This window comes from Balaenoptera borealis (genome assembly GCF_965194805.1).
Source record: "Balaenoptera borealis genome assembly, chromosome: 1".
Lineage (NCBI taxonomy): Eukaryota > Metazoa > Chordata > Mammalia > Artiodactyla > Balaenopteridae > Balaenoptera > Balaenoptera borealis.
Window position 1 is genome coordinate 44,479,331 of NC_138860.1, and position 9,280 is coordinate 44,488,610.

Sequence of the window (9,280 nt, forward strand, 5' to 3'; positions counted from 1 at the left end):
ATCAAATTACCTTCCAAAATGAGGATAGAAAATTGGCCCTAATAAACCCATTCAATTGAAAAGTAAACGTAATGTATTTTAATCTTTTGTCACAACTCATCATCCTGGAAAAGCAGGCAGAAAAGACAAAAAAGCAAACTTTAAAAATCTACTTCCTTCTATTTGTATCTCCTGTGAAGGGCTGGCGACCCAAACAGTGGAAACCACGCGGCAGAGAAAGAAATGCATTAAAGCAGAAGTTTTGGACGTTTAGCATCCCTGCAGATACTGGTCACCTCCGCTTCTCTGGTTCATGGGAGAGGAAAGTTTATAGCGGTGACCCTTCGATCCCAGATTGACTATTTACAGGATAAGCACTCAGGATCGGTATTGAGGAGAGGAATTTACCTTTATTTCCTCTCTCCAAGAAGCAACTTCGGGGTGGTGGCGTGGAGAACAGCATTGCTTATGTTAAAAACAACTCAGCTATAAAGAGAAGCTACAGATATGTACGCTGACTATAGCTATCACATTTCATTAGGTCGAGTAAAAATCTAAAAAAATTTTAAATGTATGTTATGTATGTGCTGAATCTACACGAGGCTGAGTGGTCACTGAAATCATGACACGTCTGAAATACACGACATGAGTAAAACATGTCAGCCTTTCTTGGACCCACTCTCCCCAGTCTGTCCAGACTGTGTCTTCTTCGGCCCCCCAAAGCCTAGGGACCAGACCGGGGGCGGGGGCGCGCAAGGGGATTCCCTGCGCTCCGGAACCTCCAGGCCCCTCTGATTCCGGGAAAGGAAGCCGAGGGGGCCGCCCTTCCCCCGCAAGAAGATCTGCCTCGGCACCGGGTCTTGGAAGGCTGGGTCAAAGACCCGATAGAAGGAAAGGAATCTGGCGCGAAGCCCGGCGCCGGGGGCGGAGAAACTCGGGGAGGGCCTCAGGAAGATCGAGTGGGGAGGGGGCGATCCGCTTTGCACCCACCTTGGGGAAGCCGAGCGCAACCTCCCAGGTTTCCGATTTTCCAGTTTGCGTGGGTAAAAAAATCCTACCCCGACCCGGGCGGGTCTTACGCAATTATTTTAGTGGAGAGAGGGAGGAAAAGTTTTGGAGGAGGGTGGGGGGGGAAGGAAAGGCGGAAAGAAACAGTCATGCCGTCACGTGGGCTGTTTTCACGCATAAAAGGAAGGTCCTCTCCGTTAGCTTCCAGTTGTCAAACGACTCGCAGCAACCGTAAGAGGACGCTCAGGAACTCCGCACCGCGCCTCCTCCAGCTGGACAGGCGGGACCCACACAGCGCAACGCCTCCGCCGAGCCCGCGCCCCTCCCGCAGCCGAGATGCTCGTCCGCGCGCTGCTGCTCTGCGCCGCCCTGGCGCTCTGTAGTGCAGGTGAGTGAGTACCTGGGCGCCCGGCACCTGGGACTCCGCGGCTCCGTACACCCGGGTCGAGTTTCCGCTCTGACCTCTCCAGGGAACTCTAGGTATTCTGAATACCCTCGGAAGACAGAGGCTGTATGTATGACTTTGTAAAGAGGCTGGACCACTCGAGTCCAAATAAACTGGACGGACAGCTCAGCTTTGCCATCAGCTCTGATCATCATGGGTCTCTTACTTAACCCGTCCGAGTCTCACTTTTCTCATCTGCTAAATAGGAATAGTGATACTAATTTGCAGGTTGTCGTAAGACAGAACCTGATCAATATATGCAAGATGTTTTTTTTTTTTTATAGTACCTACTGTTATTGAATGGAAATAATTGTGTTAAATACCCTAGTTAGTGCTTTCCTGCCCCAGGGAAGTCCAGATTATTTTTTCAGGTAAGCAAAATGTTTAAAAACGAAGTTGTTTTTACTTTGAAATTTTCTCTACTTTTTTTTTTTTTGGCCGCACTGCGCGGCTTACGGGACCTTAGTTTCTTGACCAGGGATGGAACCCAGGCCCTCGGCAGTGAGAGCAGAGTCTTAACCACTGGACCGCCAGGGAATTCCCTGTTTTTTTTGTTTGTTTGTTTGTTTGTGTTTAATGTAAATTAAGTCATGGCACTTTAATACTGAAAACCATTCAATGATTTCCCTTGACACATGGAATAAAACCCAAATTCCCATAAGACCCACATGATCTGCCTTTGCCTTTTCTGAGCTCGCCTTCCACCTCTCCTCCTAGCTTTGCTTCTGCCACACTCTCTCAAACACGCCTCAGGGCCTTTGCACTAGTTTTCCTCTCAACTTGGAATGTTCTTCATCCAATCTTTCAACAGCTTTGAGTTCTGACAAAAACAAAAAGAAAACAAACAAAAAAAATTTAAATTTTGATTAATGTACTAGATCTATTCACTTTAATTTTGGAAGTCCTACTTCTTTGAGCCTCTTAAAAAGGCTAATTTGAACATCTAAAGAGTTACAAAGAAAAGCTTAGCAACATTCCACCAATATGTCTGGTGGAATATTCTGTTACCTTTATTTAGAATAGGAAGTTTTTATTTCTACATTATAACCATTCTGTGAGGCAAGCCAAAAAAAAAAAAAAATTGTTTTCCCATGACTACCTGTATATTTCTTGAACTTTTTTATCGTAAAGTTGACTCATAGTAAGTAAAACAATTAAATGTTTAAGTCAAGATTAAGTCACTGAAGAATGATTTATTCACTGTCTTTCTTTTTTTAAAATTTGGGTATAGTTGTTTTACAATGTTGTGTTAATTTTTACTGTACAGCGAAGTGGAGTTCCCTGTGCAATACAGCAGGTTCTCGTTAGTTATTTATTTTATACATATTATGTCATATATATGACATATATGTCAATCTCACTGTCTTTACTTTATTGTAGCAAACCCTTGCTGCTCCAGTCCATGCCAGAATCGAGGTGTATGTATGAGCATAGGATTTGACAAGTATAAATGTGACTGTACCCGAACAGGATTCTATGGTGAAAACTGTACCACACGTAAGTTTGTTTTTGGGTGCTCTCATTTGGAATGGGGATAGATACAGTTATCATTTTACAGAATGGTGTCTTATAATGAGGTCCCGTTAATTTCTCTGTTTTTTTTCCTCATTGCAGCTGAATTTCTGACAAGAATAAAATTATTCCTGAAACCCACTCCAAACACAGTGCACTACATACTTACGCACTTCAAGGGACTCTGGAACATTGTCAATAACATTCCCTTCCTGCAGAATATGATTATGAGATACGTGTTGATATGTAAGTACAAATCACTTTCTAGGGCTTTCAGCGGCCTCAAAGAAAAATGTACTTTATAAAACTTTAGATTTTTAAACTTAATCCAAAACATATTTAAATATACCATTTTAGTTTGCCTTCTGTCTTGATGGCCAAAAATACTGACATCTGAATCCCTTCAAGTTTATAAAGTTCTGTCTCACAGTCAGAATTCTACTGAAAATCCTGCATACCTGCATACCTCTTCTAACCTTCACTGTTCTTGACAATTTGTGAAGGAAGTGTGGTCTAGTTGTTTATTGAATGCCCATGGGCCACAATTGCACCCATTAAAATAAATGGATAATTTGGATTGGGGTCAGCAAGAAAATACCTTTATTTCTAATGTGAGTGTCAAGCCCAGACATTCCTAACAGGCCTCTTGAGCAGTAAGTGGATGGTTATTTGAAAAATCAAGATGGCTGGACCATACTGTCTTCTGTAAAGTATATATATATCATCAAAGATGCATTTTAATGAATCATTCTTTCCTCTTTTCTGAGTACCAGTGGCAGTTAGGCTTTAAAGTATAACTGTTTTAAAATAGAGTATCTTTGTTGGAATTAAATTCACTCTAGTGCCACTTTGCACATTTTACAATAAAAATGAACATTGATTTGCCTTGCATATGGGAACAAATAACAGGTTTTTTTCCCCTCCAATTTCAGCGAGATCACATCTGATTGAGAGCCCGCCAACTTATAATGTGCACTACGGCTATAAAAGCTGGGAAGCCTTTTCTAACCTGTCCTATTACACCAGAGTTCTTCCTCCTGTGCCTGATGACTGCCCAACACCCATGGGTGTGAAAGGTGAGTGAGAGGAAGCAGTTAGACATGTATTAACTGTAACTGAGATTGGATTGCTACCTAGAACATTTGACCATAAACCATGATTTATTTGTTCATAAAGCCATTTTTTCCTTATGGATATCTCTGGAGATTTTTTGAAAGTGAGTCCATGTAAACTACTCCATGAAAGTGAATGGGCATTTTGGTATAATGGCATGATGTTTTCAAATTCTATCATTAAAACTGAATTAATACTGTAAACACAATAGATGAAAATATTCAATAAGAAGTTGTTCCCCTGTATTTTAGAACTTCCATTTATATTATGATCCTGTTCAAAGTTGTACTTCTCCTATAAGTGAAAAAGACCCTGGTTACTTGACAGTCACTCTCTGCTTCCTTGAATATAGAGATGGATTCTTATCTTGGCTTTCTCATTTTTCAGGGAGGAAAGAGCTTCCTGATTCAAAAGAAGTTGTGGAAAAAGTACTTCTAAGAAGAAAGTTCATCCCTGATCCCCAGGGCACAAATATGATGTTTGCATTCTTTGCCCAGCACTTCACCCATCAGTTTTTCAAGACAGATCATAAGCGAGGACCAGCTTTCACCACGGGACAGAGCCATGGGGTAAGACAGAGTTAAATCAAAATTAGTAGCAAATCATAGTTCTATCTATAAAACCTTAATGGAGTTTCCATTTTAATTCACTGGTTTGGTAAAAATACAAAAACAAACACACACACACACATACTTACATACATATATACAGATTATTATTTGTAGTTTGGCTCTTCTATTTTTAGTTTAAAATATTGGCACTGCAGAAGGTTGTCTTCAAAAACATTTGTACCCTGATTATGCTGCCTTAAATATTTTAAGGTGAGATTTTTGCAGCATTATTATCTCTTGGATTTCAGTGACATAGCTTCAAGTTATTGATAGGAATTTTATATCAAACATTTTCTGCTGCTTTTTAAAAGAAATACCATATAATTATAGTGAAACTTATGATATAAGCTCCATATGAGACACTAATAGGTGACATATTTAGGAGACATATTTAGGTTTGTAGGTTTTAGTAGCTTCAGTGGATAAACAAGTTAATTTATTATTTTGTGGCTGTGAAAAATGTGTTATTGAAAAATTTTAATTAAAGCAAACTAAATCATCAAGTTATTTAGTGATAAATATATCATAGACACTTTACATAAGAATAAACAACAGCAACAAATTAAAAATTTTCCATAATCTTCTAGGTGGACTTAAATCATGTTTATGGTGAATCTTTGGAGAGACAGCATAAACTGCGCCTTTTCAAGGATGGAAAAATGAAATATCAGGTTTGTCCCATTTAAATATTAAGAATTAGTTATGACTCACCACCCACCTATGTTCAAAATCTCTCATGATTAAAATTTGTTTCTTACCTCTTTTGTTACTGTTATTTTTTAGATAATTGGTGGCGAGATGTATCCTCCCACAGTCAAAGATACTCAGGTCAAGATGATCTACCCTCCTCATGTGCCTGAACACCTGCGGTTTGCTGTGGGGCAGGAAGTCTTTGGTCTGGTGCCTGGTCTGATGATGTATGCCACAATTTGGCTGCGGGAACATAACAGAGTGTGTGATGTGCTTAAACATGAGCATCCAGAATGGGACGATGAGCAGCTGTTCCAGACGAGTAGGCTGATACTGATAGGTAAGCAAGAAGAGCAAATCATTGAAATAAAACCCTCTTCCCCAGAGAAAACGAACTTTGCTAGGTTTTCAGTAATTGTGGGGGAATGTAGTACATGTAAAATCACCTGCTCCACATTCATTCAATTCTTGAGCTTTTGATGGTAAAAAAGAAAATCTAGAAAGTGAAGGAATGGCAAATTAACAATTGCATTTCGGTTGCTTGAACGTTTGTGAGAAGGAATTCATGTCTTAAATTTTTCTTTTGTGCCAATAGGAGAAACTATTAAGATTGTGATTGAAGACTATGTACAGCACCTGAGTGGCTATCACTTCAAACTGAAGTTTGACCCAGAGCTGCTTTTCAACCAACAATTCCAGTACCAAAACCGTATTGCTGCTGAGTTTAACACACTCTACCACTGGCATCCCCTTCTGCCTGACACCTTTCAGATTGATGGCCAGCACTACAACTATCAGCAATTTATCTATAACAACTCCCTCCTACTGGAACACGGCCTCACTCAGTTTGTTGAATCATTCACCAGGCAAATTGCTGGCAGGGTAAGCATTATTATTGAAAAACAAAACAAAGGACTAGTCAGTAACTAGAATTTCTGCCGCAGAAATGATTTTTCTTAAACTCACTAAAAGAGTAATTATTTGCTAGTAATATTCTTTCCTTGAAATAAGAAGCCTAACATATAATCTCGATTATAATATAATGTTACCATTATAATCTAGATCATAGAAATATTCTATAAATACTCCAAACTTACAGTTTAGGTCTCAGCTGGGAGCTGGGGCATCAGTCTTACGTACTTGGCACCCAAGGCATGCTTTTAAAATAAAAATCTGGGAATTCCTTGGTGGTCCAGTGGTTAGGACTTCACACTCTCACTGCCGAGGGCCCAGGTTCAATCTCTGGCCAGGGAACTAAAATCCTACAAGCCGTGCAGCACGGCCAAAAATAGGAAAAAAAAAAAAAATCTTAAATATGCCTAAAACTCAATTGTGTTCTACAATGTAATTCATTTTCAACAGGTTGCTGGTGGCAGGAATCTTCCAGTTGCAGTAGAGAAGGTATCAAAGGCTTCAATTGACCAGAGCAGAGAGATGAAATACCAGTCTTTTAATGAGTACCGCAAACGCTTTCTGCTGAAGCCTTATAAATCATTTGAAGAACTTACAGGTGAGAAACAGTTTCTCAACTTCTTCAAAGAGTCAAGGGGCAAATGGAAACAGCACAAGTTGAAAGCAAATTGAGCAAAGAAAGCAAATTGAGCGAAGCAAATTGAGTAAGACTTTTTTTTTTTATTTTGTAAAAGTTTGACATTGGTTGTATCTCTGTCCTTGTCACCTTCACAGGAGAGAAGGAAATGGCTGCGGAGTTAGAAGCGCTCTATGGTGACATTGATGCCATGGAGCTGTATCCTGCTCTTCTGGTAGAAAAGCCTCGACCGGACGCCATCTTTGGGGAGACCATGGTAGAAGTTGGGGCACCATTCTCCTTGAAAGGACTTATGGGTAATCCTATATGTTCTCCTGAGTACTGGAAGCCTAGCACTTTTGGTGGAGAAGTAGGTTTTAAAATCATCACCACTGCCTCAATTCAGTCTCTCATCTGCAATAACGTGAAAGGCTGTCCTTTTACCTCATTCAGTGTTCAAGATCCACAGCTCACCAAAACAGTCACCATTAATGCAAGCTCTTCCCACTCTGGACTAGATGATATCAACCCCACAGTACTACTAAAAGAACGTTCAACTGAACTGTAGAAGCTGATCGATCATATTTATTTATTTATACGAACTATTTCTTTTAACTTAATTATTTAATATTTATGTTAAACTCCTTGTGTTACTTAACATCTCTGTTAAGGAGAAAGGGGTCATACTTGTGAAGATTTTCATGTTGATTTTAAAGATGTCTTCAAGTTAAAGGGGGAAAACAGTTTTCATTCTTTCGTACAATCCAATGAGAAATGAGTGTGACATCTTTTTACTTGAATTTCAACTTATAATAAGAACAAAAGCTAAGACGTTTGAACATTTAAATGCTGTTACAAGATGACAAAATGCTGCACATTTCTTTCTACACTATCGATATTTCCAAGGTGTCTTCCATGATGTGTGAGAAGCAACTACCTACTCAATGATCATTTTATGATCTTTTAACCATTTTCTGATCAGTTTACTTCTATTTTGTTTTCCTGGTTTTAAGGTCTGAGTTTGTCTTTCTTTGCACTCTATACTTTCTTACCTGAACTTATGCAGGTTTTCAGGGAAAGCTCAGCTCAGGACTACTACAGAAGACCTTTACAAGAAGGTATACACTCATTTTAAGTGGAAGGCAGAGAACTTTGTGAATAATTTAAAACCAAAGTAGCCTTATAGAGGCTAATAGCTTAGAACTGTAGGGGGTTCTTAACAGTAAGAAAGTTATTCCTATTCTAATGAATGTCCATTCTCACTTAAAAAACTAAATTGCTGAATAGTTCCCAGGAAGACAATGCTTCTTTTCCACATCTCATTGTCAACTGACATTTTCTGGTACTGTATATTAATTTAATTTATTGAAGACTATTATTTATGTCTTAGGATGGTTATTATAAACTGGGTTTAAGGCTGCATTTTTTTTTCTGCATTATATCAGAATCAATGTATCTTTTGGGATTACCTCTGAATTATTAATACAAGATAAATAATTGGCTTAAGATTTGTGAATACATTTATTTAGGAATCCAACTTTGGTATACTGAGATGTAAAGTTGGAATTTGTCTTTAAGGTTTACCTATACACCAGCCCACAGAGAATGTTGTGTCTCATTAGCCTGGATGTGCTATAAGACTGATATTTTGTACATTTTTGAAGGACCTGTGGACGTTTCATTAATTCATTAACCCATAACTTTCTGGGGGGACATTCCGTGCAAAGAACTGTGGGTTTTAATATTTTTAAATCAAGCACTGATTACAGATAACATCAGTATTTATGTAAATAATTGAAAAAGTATGCCTCAGGCAGAGGGAGAAAATAAAATTTAATTAAAGAGAAATAACTCAGGGGAACTTTTAAGGTTTTATGTTATTGTTAAGAAAGAGTCAATAGTAGAAGGGCTTGTATAAAAAACTGTTAACTTGATTTTAAAAAACTGATTTGTTAATACCTGAATCTGGGAATTTGGAATATGTGTTGAATGTTTTGGTGCCTCAGACAAATGTATGATTAAATTAATTTATGTAAACTCTAAGTGTTGAAACAAATGTCTGTTTATTTTTGTACTATTTAAGAACTGAAAATCTCTTCTAAAATAAATTTTGACTTGCTGTATATCTTTGTCATGAGATGATTTCTGTAAGGCATTATTATTCTCCTATCTCTTCCAAACTGGACTGGCCCTTAATGAAATGGTTCTGCCCTCAGTCATACAGAGGCTTTTTAAGGTCACTATAATCTCTCATTCACGGCAACACTGTATTAGAAAATGTGTGCTCTGTGCTATAGGGGATAGCCACAGACTTGTTTTCATTGCCTAGTCTTAGAAGAGGAAAAAAAAAAAAACAAGTATACAAAAGGCAAAGAATAAGACAAAGTTACTAAG

At 38.5% G+C, this 9,280-nt stretch overlaps 1 protein-coding gene across 1 annotated transcript; it reads left to right on the top strand.

Annotated features, from left to right (window-relative positions):
• Nucleotides 1-1,166: 1,166 nt before the first annotated feature.
• Nucleotides 1,167-9,009, top strand: PTGS2 (prostaglandin-endoperoxide synthase 2). Its single transcript, XM_082401862.1, has 10 exons — nucleotides 1,167-1,375; nucleotides 2,813-2,929; nucleotides 3,047-3,190; nucleotides 3,877-4,020; nucleotides 4,445-4,626; nucleotides 5,256-5,339; nucleotides 5,452-5,698; nucleotides 5,954-6,240; nucleotides 6,721-6,868; nucleotides 7,045-9,009. The coding sequence occupies exons 1-10, from the start codon at nucleotides 1,324-1,326 to the stop codon at nucleotides 7,452-7,454; spliced, it is 1,815 nt and encodes a 604-aa protein (XP_082257988.1). The 5' UTR covers nucleotides 1,167-1,323; the 3' UTR covers nucleotides 7,455-9,009.
• The last annotated feature ends 271 nt before the right edge of the window (nucleotides 9,010-9,280 follow it).

Coding starts and splice junctions, on each gene's coding strand:
- PTGS2 (XM_082401862.1), top strand. CDS start 1,324: ATGCTCGTCCGCGCGCTGCTGCTCTGCGCCGCCCTGGCGCTCTGTAGT. Junction 4,627..5,255: donor CCACGGGACAGAGCCATGGG/GTAAGACAGAGT, acceptor ATAATCTTCTAG/GTGGACTTAAATCATGTTTA. Junction 6,869..7,044: donor ATCATTTGAAGAACTTACAG/GTGAGAAACAGT, acceptor TCACCTTCACAG/GAGAGAAGGAAATGGCTGCG.